Here is a 21,559-nt window from a genome sequence, read left to right as displayed (position 1 = left end):
TGCATAATACGTAACGGCGCTCTGAAGATGAATTCCCAGGGTCCCAATAAGGAAATAAGCGACATTTCGCCTCGAGCACTTCCTAGCAGAATGGTCACGATGTAAAGTAGCCTGTGTCTTTGTCAATGGAGCAGCGATCCGTGTCGTGTCACTTAATCCAGGTCGCATTACATGCCACACGTATGAAACTTTCCATGATGTAGGAACAGGTTTCCTTCAGATTGAATGTAAATATACAACACACATACATGTGTATATCTGTAGCTACCAAGACTTGTAGCGTTTTACATGTTGTATAGAGGTTTACATGCAACGGCCCGCGTCTGTGAACAGGTAGGTCAAAACGTTGTCATATCCACTGTTTCTATTTGTATACCATAAAAAAGTTTACAGACATTTGTGTTTGCAGATTCTGAGACGATTCAATACAAGTGTCATTTTATGTTTGGGGGAGTTTGCTAAAGGAGGCTTCAGTAATTGCGAGGGGTGGGGGATTGGGGGAGGGTCATGTTTTAGAAAACCTGTCCAAGGGGGAGGGTCATATTTTACGTTGACTCATTTTATGACCTACCTGGATTGTACTTGTTACGTACAGTGAGAAGATCAAATTCTTGTAAAATACACTCTGCAGTATTTCAAACAAAGTCTACAATTCTGAGAGAAACAACACACATCCTTTCAAACTAAGGCTCATATTTCGATAACTGCATGTAGTTACAATTTACTGTTTTCCACACGCCAAACAAGTCCTGATGACATTTTGTGTAGCTTGGCTGTTTGGGAATATGTCATGTGACAGAGGACAAGCTGCACATATACATTGCCATACAAGCGCAAAATGTGCATGTGAGCCCTACATACACGATTTCCAATGAAATATTGACCTGTATCACATACTTGCTGAATACAAGCTTTTGAAGAAAGACAAAGTGGAACTTGTAGAGGCCCACATTGGGAAAAGTCTTGGCCAGCAGACATTAGAGCGATATGAAATATGGCCAAGGAAAGAAATAAAAGCCTTGGAATAAGAAACAGACAGCAGTGCTTCCAGCTCCACTGAAGATGATGATGATGATGATGATGATGATGATGATGATGATGATGATGATGATGATGATGATGATGATGATGATGGTGGTGGTGGTGGTGGTGGTGATGGTGATGGTGGTGGTGGTGGTGGTGGTGGTGGTGATGACGATGATGATGATGATGATGATGATGATGATGATGGTGGTGGTGATGATGATGATGTCCTCAATGTATTGAATGACAGTGATAGTGACAATAAGGAAAGTGACAGTGAGAGTAGTGAAAAAAGCAATACACAAAGTGATACTGAGATTTCAGAGTTATTACAGGTTACTCGATCAGGGAGAGTGTGTACCACATGGAAATCACGATATCAATTATAAACAGAGAATAATGTACCAGTAAGTGTGGTGATATTTGTGCTTGGCAGAAATCTTTTTCGTATAATCAAATTCATTAAAGGGACAGTATCTGTAACTTGATGATCTTTAATTTTTTCAATACTTTTGTTCAGTGTGTCAAGTGCAGTTGCTTGTTCTACTCCTTAAAACATGGCTGAAATAACCTGTATGTGGCTTGTCAACACAGCCTGTATATGTGTAAAGTGCACTGTTATTATTAATAATTTTAGTCCAGACTAATATTCAATTGTCAAAAATAACAATGCAGTTTGTACATATACAGGCTGTGTTTACAAGCGTTTGCCAAACACAGGAGTTGAATTCTTGTTGATAGCAGCGGCCAATGACGTATGACATGGTCGATGGTCACATGATTTGGCACGGTTTTGAAACTTTTCCGTAACGTAATTAGGAAGTTGTTTTCTTCCGATGTAAATACGAACATACAAAACACATGCACGTGTATATAATACCTATAGCTACCAGGAAGTACATCTTTATGTAACGTCTTGACACTGGAAGCTATATGAGTTCATTTTTAACGTGAGCAGTCCTCGTTTGTGAACAGGTAGGCCTAATAAGTTGTTACTTCCGCCTTTGTGTTGTCCGTTGTTTTTATTTGTATATCATAAAAAATACACGTCATTTTTGTTTGAACACTTAATTTTGCAAATGTGTCAGATATGATTCATTGAAGGGGTCCTACACTTGTGAGCGGTTACGTCGGGTTTGTTGAAAGTTGATGAAAATCATGTCATCGTCACAGTTGCATGTTTGAATCTTGATCGTTCCAATATATACAGGACCAAGTCGACCATTTCAGTTCGTTAGTCTATACGTTGTCAGTCTGAATTTGAATCTTATTTCATCACGTTTTCGGGAGGCTTGAGTTATTATAGGTCGTGGAGGGCCGGTGGAATGGGGCTGGGTCATATTTTACAAATGAGATATTTTCACATTTTACTTTGAGTCATTGTATTATCTAACTCTACAAAATTTTGGCATCCCAACTCTGCCCCCAGTATTCCATCCCACTGCTGCAACACCCTACCGCTGCCAATGTTGCACTGTGATATCATATCGGTTAAATCGCTGCCGACAACCACGTACTGAACCACGATTTGAACCACGATTGTGCCTGTCATCTAAACGTATAATTGGGTACTTGGTAGGGATAGAGGTTGCAATGTGAATGCTTTAATCCTATGCGCTTATAGAGCTGCAATGGACTACATAGTATGCTCTCCAGTGAGTTGAGGAATTGTAAAGGGCCGTCGAGCGGCCATTGATCCATGCCATGGGTATTTGTGAGCGCCTTGAGCTCTCAGGAGAAAAGGCGCATTATTCAGTGTTAGTTGTAATACGGAGAGGCATGGGTCTCACAGGGGAAACAGTGTGAAAATATGTCGGGTATGATGTGGTGGAGCAGTAACGTTGACCTCGGCCCAGCCAATGTCGATTGTGCACCAATCTAGTCTTTAGGAGTTCAGGCCTTCAGCTCTGCTAATTAGACCCAAACACAGGAATTAATTAAAGCAGTGCCTTCACACTGTCACAATGGTGGTAACAGAGTAGTCTGGATAACCAGCCTGTGATTCTACTCTGGATAACCAGCCTGTACATGTGTGAGTGAAGGTATAAATCGTAACGATACTGTTTAGGAACTAGTCTAGTGATAGAGGGAAAGAACCTTTGCATCAATGTGTTGGCAACGGTGGAATCGAATCCTTTACCAGTAGTTCTCACTAGTAGAAAAAATAGTACAGTTTACGACACTTTCCGTACTATAGTTCAGATTGAGTTCAATTCTGTACTTTTATGCTGATGAGGTGGACGTTTCTGTACTTTCCCATTAGCGCCTGTCTAATCGGATTATACTCGATCTGAAAAATAGTTCAGATTGCGAGTCGGAAGTGATTTGAATACATTTGCATTTAGTTCAGAATATATTCATGAGTTCACCCCCATAACCGGGCAGTAAACAAATGAATATTCAAATCTACCGTGCTTGCAATCAATACGTACATAAACGCTATACGTGTAGCTAGTGTATTCGATACATATGTATGTATATAAGCAGGCTTATGATATGAACTACATGGTTAGGACGTACGTAGATTGTAATATCACAGGGCTCATTTTGAAATAAATGTTCGTAGTACGCCTTTTCATTATGCACTACATACCGCCACCACTAAACGTGTTTCACATTTCTACGCGTTTGATGCATAGTAATACAGATTTAGATGACATGACAATCGTTTCCAATAATAGTTTAAAATTGGGCCACAAATATTGCTAGTGTATGGAGCTTCTTAACAAACCTGACCGGCCAATAGCGTCAACAAACTCACAGTAGAGACGTGCTGACAGATTTGAGTCTGTGGACATTATTTCTAGCTAAGTAAAATTGAGTGACTATTGGGAATATTATATGGCATCCATGTCGTCCATGTCGTCTATAGTTTCTGACTGACCGTGTTATGTACAACGTAACGCTGAACGAAATACGGTCCATCAGGAATTAACTAGACTAACCTCTATGGGAATAGTATTCTTGTCCATGTGTCGTTTATAGAACAATTAAGTGTTAGGGTGTGATCTTCACAGTAATAAACAAGCCTTTAGAAGAACAACAGGTATTCACGCCTCAAATATCTTGGGCATCATCCAAATTACGATCATGAGCACCAAAGTAAAGGAAATACTTAATGACGTTCGGCATGCAGAACCCCCCCCCCCCCCCGGGCCCGTACCTATGGGTACATGCCCGGCATCCATGTAACTGTTATATCACTCTACGTGACGATTCTGAGGGCCCTCATCTCTTATTCTCTTGTTTTATTTCAATTATACTCATAACTCCTGTTTTTATAGTATAACTGTACAATTGGCTTCGATCAGTGCATTCCAGATTTTCATGAGTCATGAGTGCACATTGCGCAGATATCTGCAGAATACTTAAAAGGATTATGGGTAATGTATGCATATGCGGGAAAAACAAACTGCTGTAAGGAGCATAGTCTCGCTGCCAGACTCGAGACTATCGTCCCTAATCTGTTTACCGAGCGGCGCAGCCGCGAGAAGAGCGGGACCAGTCCCCCTCTATTCTCGCGGCTGCGCCGCTCGGTAAACAGATTAGGGACGATAGTCTCGAGTCTGGCAGCGAGACTATAAGGAGCACTGACTTTGCCCTCATATCTTCATCCCATTTTGCACTGAAGAAGTTTCACATGGCTCTCATATTTCATATATACTCTTTCTAAATATATGGTGATGCAACATGAGTAAAAATAACTGGGGTTAACTAAGTTTGGTAGTCAATATAGCAGGTTTACCATCAAACTGACGCAAAATTTGTTTCAAATTTGTCTAGTAAAAACCGTTGGCCCAGTTGTCGATTAGGCTTACAAGTTACACAAAGCATGATAAGACACTGTGAATGGTGCAAATAAACAACGTGCGAAATGCCAAATACCAAATGCAAACAATACAAGCGAACAAAAGGGCCTGTATGCACTCTAATAGCCCGATATTTTGCCTAAAATCAGGCTCACATGTGCGAACGGTGTGTTTTTGACGTACCTAGTAGGCAGTGATGTAGATAATAGCCGGTTACCGGTCACAACGCCCAGCTATAACTTATAAGTATAACAGTTGTGGGACCGGCTTAGGAAAGTACTCAAACCTGACGATCATTGAACAAATTCTAAGGTTGGAAAATTAAATATGAGTTGCCCGGGAGTTCTAATAGCAAGTAAAATACCCAAAGTGTAAACAAAAAGATAAATTAATTCATAATTATTTGGAAAACATTAGACGATTACGCAGTAAAACAAGACTGGCCACGCTATCGCTAGCGAAAGCCTTCGAACTAGTTTCATAACGACCGGACGTTGAAGGAAGCGCGAAGCGAAGTGTGAGGTCAATGTGACGTCTCATGATGATGTATGATGCATCAACATGACGTTTACGTAGAGTTGCACTAAATGTTTTCTAAACTTCAGTGGAAAGAATTTTTGTCGATCAGACACTGACTATGTTTAAATTCTTAAAACATCTGAGAAAACTGAAGAGGGGAAGCAAAATGTGACACTGACAGACAAGCCAGACGTACGGCACATGTACAGAAGGCGAGGCACACCCTCTGATGCAAACTGGACAATTATCGTGCGTGTCACGTATAAGGCATCAGATGTAATACATGTAGCTAACCAAATATTCTTGTACTGCAGTCTTTCTTGTAACAGGTATTGGAAATTGTCAGAAACCTGATGATTTTATGACTGAATAAGTTTCGATACGGAGACGAGAGAGAGGGGGAGACGGAGAGAGAGAGAGAGAGAGAGAGAGAGAGAGAGAGAGAGAGAGAGAGAGAGAGAGAGAGAGAGAGAGAGAGAGAGAGAGAGAGAGAGAGAGAGAGAGCGGAGACCAAACTAGAGTCGGTACTCACCCCACCACGACATATGCATTTTTGTGATTTTGAAACGATAAAGAATGTTAATATGGATATTGGGACGATTGGAAATCGGACGATGTGAATCGTAATCGAATATCTCAGACCATCCACAATATATGTCGTGTTGACTTAGGCGATCCCAGAAACCATTCTTAGTTTACCCCTTTCACATATATTATCAACCATGCTAATGTTTTGAAACAAATCTCGATTAACAGGTAATTTAGCGCTTGAAAGATGGCGACGTCCATACCCCCCCCCCCCGGCTGCACATATTTTAATATGCAATTATACATTACCCCCTCCCCATACACGTCAGAGAAGTACAGTATGGTACACTATATGACACACTGTAAGCTAACAGTGGAAATCAACTTCAGTGTCCATACATATCAGACATAGAGATTTCTTTACAAATGGATGTGGGCTCATTGGGCTGTAACCTGTACTTGGAAAAACTTAACCAGCAGAGTTTTCTTTTTGAATCCTATGTCTTGACAGAAACGGCACCCCCCTTCGATAACTAGTGGGGAGGGTGTGTCCCCCTCCCACAGTAGGCAATTGTTTGAAAAATAAGGACATGTAGGAGGCCATTTAGCGGCATAATATTTCAAACCATACACATTATTGGAAGCCATAAAGTACTTGAAAATTGTCTTCAATACCCAAATTGTACTCTCATTAAATTATTTTACAACTGTATTACCTACGCTTTAACTAATACATAGATATTTTGGCAGACACACACATTCGTTTGGCCATTGGCTGCCTAATAATTAAATGTGTGGTAGGTAAATGAAGTGAACAATTTTGCAAAGTACAAGGTAAACGATTGCTCCTGTGGTTTGAATGTTCAACAAAGTCTCCACACAGAGAGATAGAGCAAGAGAGAAGGAGACATACGGCGACGAGAGAGAGAGAGAGAGAGAGAGAGAGAGAGAGAGAGAGAGAGAGAGAGAGAGAGAGAGAGAGAGAGAGAGAGAGAGAGAGAGAGAGAGAGAGAGAGAGGCATACACTTATACAAATGTAAATTTACTTGGTAAACAACTGCTCCTGAGGTTTAATTTTGGTTCAAATCATGAGCAGAATATTCGGGGGCCCTTTCAGACCATCACAATTGTCATGCCCCCCTCCCTTTGAACCTCAATTTTGTTCATGCCCCCCCCCCCGTAAATTCTGACTCCAGCATAATTTCAAGTTTATTCCGAGCTCGGTATTACAGGCATTCGACTAGAGTCTTTATACCTCAAAGATATACAACAGTCCATTTCTGTACAAGGCATATCAGAAACCAAACATTTGCAGTGTGGAGTGTCACAAAACCCTGTGCTTGGTCCACTCTTACACGCGTATGCTGTCTATACACATCACCACTTGGAAAGCTAATCCGACATCAAAATCTCAATATGCAACAACATGCAGACGACAACCAGATTTACCAATATATTTCCCCAATCACATACGTCAACTACAGTAACTAAGATGGAAACTGTTGCACATGATATTAAACGACCCAAAATAAGCTAGTTTAATGATGGCAAAACCGAGGTCCTCCTTATCACGTCTCAGTTCAACAGGCTTCCTCGTCTCATGAACCACATCAACATGGGATCGTCTTCTGTGCAGTTAGTGGATTCAGCATGTACCATTTGTGTAACAATTGATGACCGTTATAACCTCAAGAAGCACATCTCGTTGACATGTAGATCAGTTCTTTTTCACCCCCGAACAATAGGTCGCATCATTGACAGTGGAGGGGGCCCCTCCACTGTCTATGGAAACTGTTGCACATGATATTAAACGACCCAAAATAAGCTAGTTTAATGATGGCAAAACCGAGGTCCTCCTTATCACGTCTCAGTTCAACAGGCTTCCTCGTCTCATGAACCACATCAACATGGGATCGTCTTCTGTGCAGTTAGTGGATTCAGCATGTACCATTTGTGTAACAATTGATGACCGTTATAACCTCAAGAAGCACATCTCGTTGACATGTAGATCAGTTCTTTTTCACCCCCGAACAATAGGTCGCATCATTGACAGTGGAGGGGGCCCCTCCACTGTCTATGGTCGCATACGCCAGTATCTTACAAACGGAGTTTGTCAGAACCTTGGTCATGCACTTATATCATCGATACCTGACTACTGAATGGCCCTTCTGTATGGGCTGCCAGCTAAAAACATTGTCCCTCTTGAACATGCCCAAAATACAGCAGCTAGGATTGTGTCAGGTACAAAGAAAACAGATGACGTCACATCGGTTCTTTCAATAACACAGTTTAGTTAGAAATCACACTGGCGTCAAGTGCAGTTACATAATATACCAGTAGGTAGGGCCTACATGTACATGTAGTCTCAGGTCACTACATTGTGGTCTGAGATGTAGTTTACACCACTATGACCTAAGAACTTGAACCAGGGCTGAGGAGAAGTGGTCTGAGGTTAAAGTTTTGCAGCTCTCGTTCAGCAATCTCAAAACATTTCAGCCTACTTCCCGTAATGAACACTTGTCAAGCATTTTTGTAGCTCCCATACTCAAAGACTACATATATGTTTATATACGACTCAAAATATAACACTGAAATTTACTTTGAACACGTTCAGTTTCAGTAGACCTATTAAAACCCAAAATCTCCACTGTATAATTTAATATCGGTAATAGTTTACAGTCAAAAACTTTTAAATTTAGTTTTGACTAGGAGGTCCCCGATTAGACAGGCGCTAATGGGAAAGTACAGAAACGTCCACCTCATCAGCATAAAAGTACAGAATTGAACTCAATCTGAACTATAGTACGGAAAGTGTCGTAAACTGTACTATTTTTTTCTACTAGTGTCTGGCACTCGCGTCCCTTTTCGCATCTGACAACATTTTATCCTATGAAATACTTGAACAGGCCTTGGGGGGTAGGGTCATGTTTAGGAAAATTGGGGGATAGCCAATTTTACGAAAACGGTCTTTGGCAGGGTTACAGTTTACGCAACATACCCGGCTTGAATTCCTCTCCAGTGTATTACTGAAGGCTTTCCGTGCGTAAGAACATTCGTTAAATCTTCCATTTCATTGCTATGCCTATGGAACTACCAATTGGACAACTTTACGTGCGAAATTCGTTATAGACAGTAACAACAATACAAGGCTTAGCCTATTAAAAGACGTTACAACTAATAATAATAGAACGACCATAATTTGTATGCACTTTGACCTTTGAACAAAAACGCGTCTCTAATGTTCTAAAACGAAGAATACGTTGACGCCATTACAACATTAAGGATATTGGTGAACCATAGCATCAACAGTGTTTGTAAGAAATTTAATGACTGGTGGCCATTTTCTGTAGTGCACCTGTTTATCAGTTTGTACACGTACAGCGTTGATATGTAGTCTTGTTTGATTTGTATTGTATAAAAGTGCTACTTAGCTTTTAGACCATATTAGCATAAATCTTCCGGCTTTTAATACTGTGTTATCCAAGCACAGGATTTCGGTCTTGTATGGGATTTTTATATAGTATTAATTACTTTTAACTGTGTTGAATAAAACAAACAAACAAACAAACAAACAAACAAACAAACACACACACACACCAGCAAACAGACAAACAGACAGCCAGGCAGGCAGGCAGGCAGACAGACAGACAGACAGACAGACAGACAGACAGACAGACACAGACGGACGAAACAAAAACCCATATATAAAACTTAATTGGTTACAACGTTTATCAACATTTAGTGATTTTGGGGTATTTAGGAAATATCTTAAATATGAATTCTTTTAAATTTAACATAACGTAGTACATACAGCAATGATAACAAAGGATACATGTTCAATAGAATACGGTGAGGTAGTTTTTGTTTGCAAGGAGTCCTTTCCACAATTAATTATTTTGATATAAAAAGTAGGCAATATATTTCAAACTATGTGAAATTAATCATGTGATTTTATGCATACATTGGCGAGGTCAAAATGTGCTTGCCATGTATCCTAATAATACATCTGTCAAATTCCATATAATTTGGTATATACATTGTTGGTGATAAAGTACACATGTACAATTAAATGGCTTGGGTTTGGCCTTACTATATACCGCAGGCATTTAGGTCACATCCGGGTAGTGTATTATGGTACGTCTCATTAGATTTGGTCTAAGGGTTTTTGCTGTTGTTTACTGGAATAAAACGTACCGTAGCGCATTGCATTGTATTGAGAATAATTTGAAATTACAAACTGTAATATACAATTGTCTTCTTCATTTTGCAAATATTTTAAAGAAAAATGTTCAACGAACTATTGCTATTTAGCACGTTCAAATGATTTGCTTAATTGTCCAAAATAATAGTCATCTTCATGTTTCTCCCATAGACACTTCATTCTCTTGTCACAACACACAGTCAACCAAGATGAGTAAACTGAACAGTGTGTATCCTGCATGGATTAGTACTCTATCAATTATCATACTGGCATCGTCAATAGCAAGTGCCCAGGAAGACTTTCTGGATGCCGATAAATTTACACAGGAACTGCTAAATTTAGCTAACAATGGACTTGGTGTGCAAGAAGTGCAGGTAGGACTGAAACTTAGTGTATTATGATGTGTACTTTGAACTACCGTTAATAACAGAATGTAGTATGTATGTATGTATGTATGTATGTATGTATGTATGTATGTATGCGCTTGCTTGCTTGCTTGTTTGTTTGTTTGTTTGTTTGTTTGTTTGTTTGCTTGTTTGCTTGTTTGGCTGGTTGGTTGGTTGCATGCGTTCATGACGTTCGATCACATTGCCCCTTTTCCCAAAGTGTTGCACTGGCGCATGGCTACCAGTACAACAGCGTGCAGACTTTAAAATGCTCTCCCTAACATTCAAAGTCCTTCTTCACAGTTTTGCACCTGGCTATCTTAATCAGTTGCTAATAACCCGACGTAGCTCCAGCCGTGCTTTACGCAGTAACTCACGGAACGAAATTTACTTACACCAACCACTCAGCAATACTGCTTATTATGGTGACAGAGCATTCTCAATTTGTGCCCCATGCTTGTGGAATGCTCTGTCATCGTATCTGCAGAGTGTCACTACACTTCAATAAGACTTTTGCTTGATTCTGTTTTTGTACTCGTTTTTCTGTGCTTTGTAAAGCGCATTGTGATAGTTATATGGAATTATAAGAAATTAAATTAGATTAGATTAGATTAGATACTATTAGATTAGATTAGATCAGATTAGATCTACAAGACCGACAGATTGAAGATCCGGAGCTGGAAATGAATTAAAACGTTTATTTGTTCGTAATTTACTACTTGTTTTTATTATTGTTCGTACCTTTTATTTTTGCTCATGCCAAGTCAGCATATTTAATACCACCAGAGGCTTGTGGAGATGTAATTAAACAAATATCTATGACCCGGACAATCGCTGCTGATGACGTTTAATGCAAAATAGAATCACTTCATACATGGGAAGTTCAACATCATGATATTCATGTTAAACGCCATCACAAAGCAACTTTCTGATTGCACAAAACACGTCGATCGCAAATGAAAATAAACACACAAAAAACAAAGAAAATGGCGACCAATCTCCATTGTTGAAAATTACTCCTCTTTCAAATAAGGCCTTACTCAAACAATACCAGGTTTATTTACTATAGTAAGTCAACACCCTTTATAAACTCCGTAACAAAACTACAAGTGAATTCCACCGGTAACCAGAACCAACTTCCGACTCACCTACAACACTACACCATTCACTGTAGTACACGGATGTAGTACATATACACAACAGATGTGGTCACGGTTGGTTAGTTAAGTCATAGACAGTGGAGGGGAGAGGTTTATTTACCCCAAATCAACTTCTTCCAAAACTTTGAGAAACTCTGCCATCATATGAAAACGTGCATCGACATTAAATATTACCCTGAAATTATGTCGATGCAGAATTTCATGAATCGCTCACATTGCCATGGTAACTATTGCGTCAAATTTGTGTGATACTATTGGATAGGGTACTTAAACCATTGTCTACATGAATTTATGTGTCACTATGACACAGTTTGGCAAATGTGTCAAATTTCGTACCCCTAATAAAGTAGTGCTGAACCAAGAGTTCACACTGTGAATTGTCACGGTAAAAAGACATGTCACAGGCCAAACAGAGCAAGTTTTTATTGTTGATCTGATAATGTGATTGCATGCACAATACTATAGAGCATGGGGATTGGTCTTGGTTGGGGGAGGGGAGCTGGGGGTGGTAGTCTAGAGATAGGTCATTGGCCATCTTGATGAGAGATTTGATTCAGCACGTAGTTATAAAAATATGTACTCTGGTATTAAGGTATGTCTACGTTTTCAGAACCATATTGCCTTTTTAATAGTATAAACCTGTAGCTTTCCCTCACTCTATAATTACCATGACAACAGCTACGGTTACATCTGACTAATTCCTTTACTTTTCAATATAAATTAGAAAAGTTGATGACGTGACGTAAATGGTGTAAACTTGTGAACTTTAACGCATGTGGCATATTGTCATTAATACGTCAATCTGCAGGACAAATTATAATTATTAATTAATTTTTCTTCTTACAGAACATTTTTGATACCTTGACATTTGAACCATCACCGATAGAGGGCACAGCTCTGGTGGAGGAGGTAATAATTGTGTGATTTTTTTTTAATTTTCCTAAATTTGTAGAATATCTTTTTTATACTTTTCTGTAATTGTCATAATTTTTTTGAAAGTAGCTACAATTTGTACTTTAATTAGAGAAAACGTATTTTTGTTACAATGAAAATTAATTATGCTGCAGAAATAGAACGGCCATTTTTAGAGATAGACATTAGAACCTCCTATCAAATCCTGCGAAATAAAATATTTCATATTCTGTTGTCAGTCTAAAATCAATGATAAACACCATATATGTCGTCACATATCATATTATTGTGTTATCACTTCAAAATGCGATCTCAATGTATTGTAACAGTTATTGTTATTATTTTTGTTTTGTTTTGTTTTGTGTTTTGTGGGGGGGGGGGTTCTAATCTCCATAGGAACGAAAGTTTTTCTCAACCGTGGTTATCATCTAAGAAACCATCTAGTGTATTCTGTTTTTGCAGTTTTATCATTTCCATGGTAAAGATGAAATTGATAATATACAGTACTTCGCGTAAGATATCATCATTTCCATCTGCCATAGTGAACTGATTGTTGGCATTTCAAATCTGTTATTAGATTGGGTCATTTCTGACGAACAAAAACTTTACCTAGTAAATATTAAAGGATAACGTACATTCATATTATTTTTCTTAAACAAGCAATTTTTAGATGAATAATTATATCCTTGATACTTTCTTTCAGCTCAAAACTGCACTGAATCAAAAATTCCTGGAAAGAGTTGGCGCTCTGACAAAAATCAAAGATGCAGTGGTGAAAATGTATGACCAAGAGCAGGGTAGCTTTCAACAATGTTGTGAAGTTGACTTGTCTGGCTCAGAGTTCAACAGTAGATATGGAAAAGTGGTAAGTCACTCGTATACTTTTTCCTTTCCTTTTTTTTTTTTTGGGGGGGGGGTATACTTTGGGACCGGTCAGTTTCTCCACCAGGGGGTGGATTCTTCCATCGGGCTGACAAAACGTCACCGACCCCCCCCCCCCCAGCTGTAAAACCAAACGAAGGCTGACCCCCCGATCACTTGATTCTAAAACATGATGACCCCCCACCCCCATACAATATTCACATGACAGGTATTTTTTGATCGTGACTCAGTGTGGACTGCTTGACTGTCTTGCATCTACGATATAAGAAGACACCACTTTCAGACAATAATTTCCAAGGTTTACAAGACAACAACATGTATAAACATCGACATAGGGTTGAAATATTTTTGAAATAAAGTTTAACAGCATCTTGACAGTAAGATGTCGGGGGAAGAGCTTGACACTGGGATATGTCCATCTCTTGTGGGGGGGGGGGTCCTAGGGAGTCTCCTCCTAGAAACCCTGGAGGTTGTTTACTCTGAAAAGTCAATTTTGAGACGATTCGGACACTTACAGACAATAATTTCCAAGCTTTACAAGACAGCACCAACATGTAAAAAGGAACTACATAGGGTTGAAATATTTTTGAAATATAGATTGATAGCACCTTGATAGTAAGAGGTAGGGGAAGAGCTTGAGACTGTGATGTGTACACCTCATGTGGGGTCCTAGGGGGTCTCCCCCTAGAAGACATGAAGGTTTGTTACTCTTAAAGCCAATTTCAAGCTATTCAGACCCTTTCAAGCAATAACCTCCAAGCTTTATAAGACAGCACCACCAAGTATCAGAAACTATTCTTTATAACTTACATAGGGTTGAAATATGATCTTAAAAAGTTAAATGGCATCATTATAGTAAAGGTCAACACATCTAATGATAGTATCATTGGTAGGGGAGATTTGGAGTTTTAAGGCAATTTTAGACTTTCTTAGCAAACATTTCACATCTTTAAAAGACAATATCATCTCAAATTAGCATAGGGTGAAAATATATAAGAAAAGTTTAATACTATTATGACAGTAAAAAGGTTGGTGCATCTGATTGTTGGTTGAAAGCATGAGTGACCTATTGAGTGAGGGAGTCCTTGGGGGTTTTCCCCCTGGCAGATCTGGAGGTTTTTTGTTTGTTTCTATTAAGGCAATCTTTAGGTTATTCATAGCCTTTGAGGTAATATTTCCAAGCTTTGAAAAGCTGATGTAAAGATAAGTTTTAAATGAGTCATGTCACATGGTATATTAGAGAACTTTAGGTGGTCATATACCTAGTGTATAATAGAAACTGGAATCTGATGAGATATGGTGATTTGTAGTGTCCATAACACGAAATAGAAAGTGTATTATTCCCTTCTGACAAGTTCATACTGAAGAGTAGAAAAATTTAGGTTTAACTTCTTTTATAAACATCTATGACGATCACCATTACGAAACGTTCAAGTTCATCTATACAGTGCAATAAAAGTGAAGCATTGATTGGGAAACAGCGAAGAATTTACATGACATGTTCTAAAACAAGTGTGGTAGCTAGGTAATACATGTATATGTATATGTATAGTTAATTAGTTTCATCTCTTATGACGTGAAGTAATATTAAAAGAATTGATGTAAGCAACAGGGACAAGAACAAATATTTACATGTACCACATTTTAGGCGAGGTTATATGCGAAAGTGATTTTTTGATTCCATAACAATCCAAAACACAATGACACCCCCATCCACAATTTTCAAAATAGCATGACCCCCCCCCCCCCCCACTGCCAATTTCAAAAACACCAATCCACCCACCCCCCTCCCAAGGCGGATATCATAGATAGGATGGCCGATGTAACGAAGTACAGATACTTTGTGTATGTTTGTGTTTGTTTGTTTGTTTGTTTGTTTGTTTGTATGTATGTATGTATGTATGTATGTATGTATGTATGTATGTATGTATGTATGTATGTATGTATGTATGTATGTATGTGTCACGGTTGCCGCCTCACACTCCAAATATCATACCAGTTGATGCAGTTAACTCAAATAAACTTTATTACAACGTACACACATAACGGAAAGGACAGGAGCTGAAGTACAAAGTGAAAGAGGTAGGTTGTTGCCTTGCTGGCTACACAAAAAATGAATGTCACAAAAGGAAAAAGAGAATATAACTAACCTGAAGTACAAAGTGAAAGAGGTATGTTGTTGCCTTGCTGGCTACACAAAAAATGAATGTACCGGTGACCTGTGTGTTGGGCTTTTTATACCTGACACGGTACACCTGTCTAAAACTATTTGACTACTAGTATCTAATGAAATTCATGAAGGTAAAGAAATTTACATAAGTACAAGGACAGAAAGTTACATAACTAAAACAAAACCTAACACTGAATAACAAAATTGTAACTGTGACATACTCCCCCGCTTGAGGAAATGGCGTCCTCGTCATTTAGACTACTTCGTACATACATTCTGGCTAGACGTAAAGAAAAATTTACAATTCAAATTTACCAATCTTTGTTGTCTTAGGGAGTTCTTTTGAGTGATCTATTAACATCACAGCACAAACTTAACTCTACTAATAAATAAATTGACATTAAATTTTTAAAGTGAAGTATGGTTCAAGCTGCTGGACATGTTGAACTAAATTTCGGGACCATTCACCCGGTACAAATCTATCTGGAGGTTTTCTGTGTCTTGTAGACCGTCTTAAACCTACTTCTGATTCATTCGTCATATCAGTTAAACTTAATGTATTTTCTGTTTCTAGTGAATCATGTGAAGTGTCGTTTCTGGAGGTGACATACGTGTCATGCGTGTCATGTGAAATATCATGGGAAATATTATGAATGCGATCCGCAAACTCTCTCTTATGCAAGGGGATATATTCTGGTGCACAAGGATTTAGTGTGTTTACTTGGATCATAAAGGGACATTCTTCCCCCCCCCCTCGTCATTTGAACTGGATGAATTAATTATCTCTTCCACTTTCTTACTTTGTCTATGAGCTAGTCTAGACATGGGTTTCTCATTTACTTATGTACTTACATCAGCAAAGCTGGATGCCTGTGGGCAGAGATGGTTGTCTGACCTTTCCTTGTATGACTTTTCCCTAGTATACAGAAGTGATAGGAAAAATATAGATGCAGATGCTTTGTCCAGAATTCCATGGAATTGTAAAGAGGGTCAGATTGACAGTGAGGTTGTGCAGGCAGTCTGTCATGCAACTAGAGTGAGGGATTGTGATCAACTTCGATATGTAGATTCATTGGGTATTGTAGAGGATGAGGAAGTGTTCACGGGGTCTTCTTGTTATGACGATGTGGATTGGAAAACTGAGCAACAGAAGGACCCAATTATTAGATCTGTTGTTGGTCATATAGTGAGAAATATCAAGCCTAATATGCAATCACTATGTAGAGAAGAGAAATTGTTGATGCGAGAAGGGGTGCGTTTAGTTCTCAAAGATGGAATTTTGTATAGGAAACGGCAAATTGATGGAATACAGAATCTGCAATTGGTTTTACCAAAGATGTATAGGATTGGAGTATTTAAGAGTTTACATGATGATCTTGGACATTTTGGAAGGGACAAGACTTTAGATCTGGTAAGGAAGAGATTCTTCTGGCCTAGAATGTTTCAGGATATCACAAATAATGTAGAGAGATGTATGCGATGTATACGTAGAAAGGCATCTGGCAGTGTTCTGAGGGCGCCATTGGTCAATATTAAGACATCTCAACCTATGGAAATGATCTGTGTTGATTTTTTGCATATTCCAACTCCAGACAGGGGATTTAGTAATATCCTGGTGATGACTGATCATTTTACTAGTTATGCAATGGCAGTGCCAACAAAAAATCAGTTACAAATCTGCATCAGAGAAATCCGAAAGGGCTGGAAATAGACACAAGGTGTTATATGATAGGAAAGTAAGGGAAGCTATCATACAACCTGGGGATGTTGTTTTAGTAAAAAATGTAGCACCTAAATCAAATTACAAATTAGCTGATAAATGGGAAGAAGACCCGTATGTTGTTCTATCTCAACCAACCAGTGATATTCCGGTGTATGTCGTTCAGAAAAAGGGGGGTAAAAGTAGGAAACGTACCCTGCATAGAAACCTACTTCTCCCTTTACCTGAATACAGTACTGAAGTAAATGAGAAACCCATGTCTAGACTAGCTCATAGACAAAGTAAGAAAGTGGAAGAGATAATTAATTCATCCAGTTCAAATGACGAGGGGGAGGAAGAATGTCCCTTTATGATCCAAGTAAACACACTAAATCCTTGTGCACCAGAATATATCCCCTTGCATAAGAGAGAGTTTGCGGATCGCATTCATAATATTTCCCATGATATTTCACATGACACGCATGACAGGTATGTCACCTCCAGAAACGACACTTCACATGATTCACTAGAAACAGAAAATACATCCTGCCGACTACGCCATTTGTCACGGTTGCCGCCTCACACTCCAAATATCATACCAGTTGATGCAGTTAACTCAAATAAACTTTATTACAACGTACACACATAACGGAAAGGACAGGAGCTGAAGTACAAAGTGAAAGAGGTAGGTTGTTGCCTTGCTGGCTACACAAAAAATGAATGTCACAAAAGGAAAAAGAGAATATAACTAACCTGAAGTACAAAGTGAAAGAGGTAGGTTGTTGCCTTGCTGGCTACACAAAAAATGAATGTACCGGTGACCTGTGTGTTGGGCTTTTTATACCTGACACGGTACACCTGTCTAAAACTATTTGACTACTAGTATCTAATGAAATTCATGTATGTTTGTTTGTTTGTTTGTTTGTTTGTTTGGTGTATTAGAAAGTATCCTATGTGGACTGAGCACAGTATATTGGCTTGTACTAAACAATATGGGAAAAATATGTCAGTTGTCATCTATGGAAAGATTTATATTTCATGGTGCATTTCAAATTTTGCGTTTTGATAACATTTCACTGTGAATATGACATTTGTCACAACCTAGGTGTCTCTACTATTCGTTTGTTATCATGTTTACTCAAATTCTGCCTGCAGTGAGTTTGAGTACATTACTTTTGACTTCGCGTGCGCCTAACACCAGAAAGCAACACAAACTCTGCTATGATGCGTAGAACAAATTGGTTGAAATGACTCCATCGTGCTTTAGTCTCTGTCATTAGTCTCTGCACGCGCGGGCAATATATGACATTGCGAGGATTAATCTATTTAAATGAGGTTATGTGATTCTACTGTGACCAATGAGAGCTGTTGTAAGAAAGTTAGGGTGAAATCTGCTCTTGCCTACATCGGTCTCATAGATGACGCTCATGTGGATGCTGGTGATGTGTAAAGAACGCCACCTTGTTGGCTGCTTGTGTAGTAGAGACGTAGAGGTAGATGAATTCTCAGAGTCATAATAATGTTTGCTGTCTATTGTTACTCCCTTTAGCTTGATTCAAATACAGTATGTACTAGGATATCTCCAAACGCAGAACCAAATAGTCGACACTTTTCTCATGAAGTGATCGAGGTTATGAAAGAAAACTTTGATGAGGTACCGAGTTTGAAGTGGCAGTACTTCAACAGTGAAGAGGGGGTCTTCACAATCTATCCGGCAAATAAACTAGACAGCTGTACAGATGGTTACGATGGAAGATTCAGGTAAAATGTTCTCATTAAAATATCGATATTCGGATTTAGTTCAATTACAGTGTTTTACCGTGATTTTTCGACCTTCTGTTTTGTTCAGCATGATTTTATTTTGTCAACGAAAACAGGATATTGTAAAACTTTCAAGTACATACAGTAATTTTAATATTCCCACGTGAGGCCAGAAAAACAAAGCTATTCAAGGAGCAAGCTAGCCCATCACATTGGGTAGGTGTGTAGGTCGATTCTTTTTTACAATGTTAGTCAATGATGTAAAAACAAGCCATATATGATGGCAAAACATTTCAAATTGAGCTTACATATTACTTATTCGGTCAAGTTGATTTTCTCTCTTGCAATTTATCTGTATGGCAATCGATTTCCATCAGTTCTACAGTTAGGAAATGTACACAGTTTACGGTTAAACACATTTTGTAGCTCCTCTCCCTATCTCCTCTCACAAAATGAAGATGTATCCAAAGGTGAACGCTTTTTTTTTTGAAAATAAGGCCATCTAGGTGGCCATTTAGAAGCATAAAATATCAATAGATATAGTTTACAATCTTACAATACTTGAATATTGCATTAAAATATCAAATATATTATGCAGTACATCTTAGCTAGCTATGAAGTGTATTTTGTTGTGGACAACGCTGAAAGATATTTTCCGGATGTGTACTTGGTAAATGACTTCTCCTGAAGTTTAATTTATTTCCAAAAAAATCACAAATAAAAAGCAAAACATTTCAAGTCCTCCTTTCTGCCTATTAGAATTTTGATGGTCCAATGCCTTCTCAGTCCCTTTCCTATTGTCGTAAATTTTGCTCATTCCTTTAGTGCATGTTGGATATGCAACAGCTTAGTTTAATCTCAATTCACCCTTGTACATGCATCATTGGAGCCAAGTAAATCACTGTATAAGATATTATATAATTTGGAATTGACTCAAATGCATATGTTCACATGTATTATTCAGAAAATACAAAGAATTCCCCTAAAATAATTTTGAAACAAAGTGTGCATATTAGTCCATCAGCCACTGTACTAACATGTAAAGCCCCTGTGAGGATATATTGCCCATCACCAGAACAAACTGAAATGCTAAAAATATGGGTAGGTCATTGAACAGCTTTTTATATTTATTTCTGGCCAACTTCACAATGTGACTTCCCACTAAAATACTATGTTTTTACGTCATTCCATCATGACATTTTTCAAAAATATTTCCACTAAAATGTATTATTCTATTTACATAATCAATAATTTGCATAAATTTGTATTCCACTGTACGTAGACCATGGTATGTTGAAGCAGTATCACCAGAACCTAAGAATCTGGTTGTGGTGATCGACAGGAGTGCTTCCATGGAAATCAAATATGGCCGTAAAACATTGATGCAGATAGCTATAGATGCTGCTATCACTGTCTTAGAAACATTGAATCCAAATGACAGGGTAAGATATTTATTTTTTCAATCGATTTTTACCTCTCATAAGGGGAGGTTATGTTATTCTTCTAGTCTGTCTGTCTGTCTGTCTGTGTGTGTGCGTGTATGTGTGTCCGTCTGTCTGTGATGCTTTTCTCCTAGTCTGCCTGTCTTTGTGTGTGCGTGTGCGCACGCGCGCGCGCGCGTGTGTGTGTGTGTGTGTGTGTGTGTGTGTGTGTGTCCGTCTGTGGAAACGATATTTCAAAATCTACTTTATCGATTCTAAAGAAACTTTCACATCATATGTCAAGAACTGATTAGCTAGATTTTTGTAAACATCTAATGAACATTAATTAGTCATTTGCATAATTAATGGTTTTGAGTAATTATGCTATATCCTAAGAATGCATACTTGCAATTCAATATAATTTGGTACATGCATTAACCAAGCACATATGTCATATATAGCTTAAATGAATAATTTGCATGATTTATGATTTTCGGTAATTAGGCTATATCTTAAGAATGTAAGCTTCAAATTTTACATAATTTGGTACATATAGTAGTAGTAGTAGTAGTAGTAGTAGTAGTAGTAGTAGTAGTAGTAGTAGTAGCAGTAGTAGTAGTAGTAGTAGTAGTAGTAGTAGTAGTAGTAGTAGTAGTAACAGCAGCAGCAGCGGCGGCAGCAGTGGTGCTGGTGGTGGTAGTAGTAGTAGTAGTAGTAGTAGTAGTAGTAGTAGTAGTAGTAGTAGTAGGAAACAACTGATATCTTTAAAATCATCAATGTGGTGGCAGCGATGGGATAGAATCTGATACTTCTGTTTCTTTTCACGTCTGACAACATTTTGACCTGTATTTTTTGAAATAGTTCAACAGGGAAGGGTCATACTTTAGAGAAAGGAAATTGAAGGAGAGTTATGTTTAAGTAAACAGGGTTGGAGAGGGTCACATTTTATACAACAGGACATTTCCCACAGCCCTCCATCTTGTAATTACCAAATGCTCCCTTATGATTAACAGAAGCACCAGCAATGACAAATTGTTCTATCTATCATCCTTATTTATAGTCGATGCAATCTTTCCCACTTCACAAAT

The 21,559-nt window shown here is 38.4% G+C and overlaps 1 protein-coding gene across 1 annotated transcript in view; it reads left to right on the top strand.

The window, feature by feature from the left end:
• The first annotated feature begins 1,877 nt into the window (after window positions 1-1,877).
• Window positions 1,878-21,559, top strand: part of LOC144449763 (VWFA and cache domain-containing protein 1-like) — a 34,641-nt gene continuing 14,959 nt past the window's right edge. Inside the window, exons 1-6 of the mRNA XM_078140339.1 lie at window positions 1,878-1,998; window positions 10,252-10,454; window positions 12,473-12,535; window positions 13,242-13,403; window positions 18,839-19,050; window positions 20,333-20,492. Coding sequence (XP_077996465.1) covers window positions 10,290-10,454; window positions 12,473-12,535; window positions 13,242-13,403; window positions 18,839-19,050; window positions 20,333-20,492 — 762 coding nt within the window. The 5' untranslated portion in view covers window positions 1,878-1,998; window positions 10,252-10,289. The remainder of the gene's footprint in view (window positions 1,999-10,251; window positions 10,455-12,472; window positions 12,536-13,241; window positions 13,404-18,838; window positions 19,051-20,332; window positions 20,493-21,559) is intronic.

This window comes from Glandiceps talaboti, chromosome 18, assembly GCF_964340395.1.
Source record: "Glandiceps talaboti chromosome 18, keGlaTala1.1, whole genome shotgun sequence".
NCBI classification, from domain to species: domain Eukaryota; kingdom Metazoa; phylum Hemichordata; class Enteropneusta; family Spengelidae; genus Glandiceps; species Glandiceps talaboti.
This window is presented reverse-complemented; position numbering and strand designations above follow the sequence as displayed.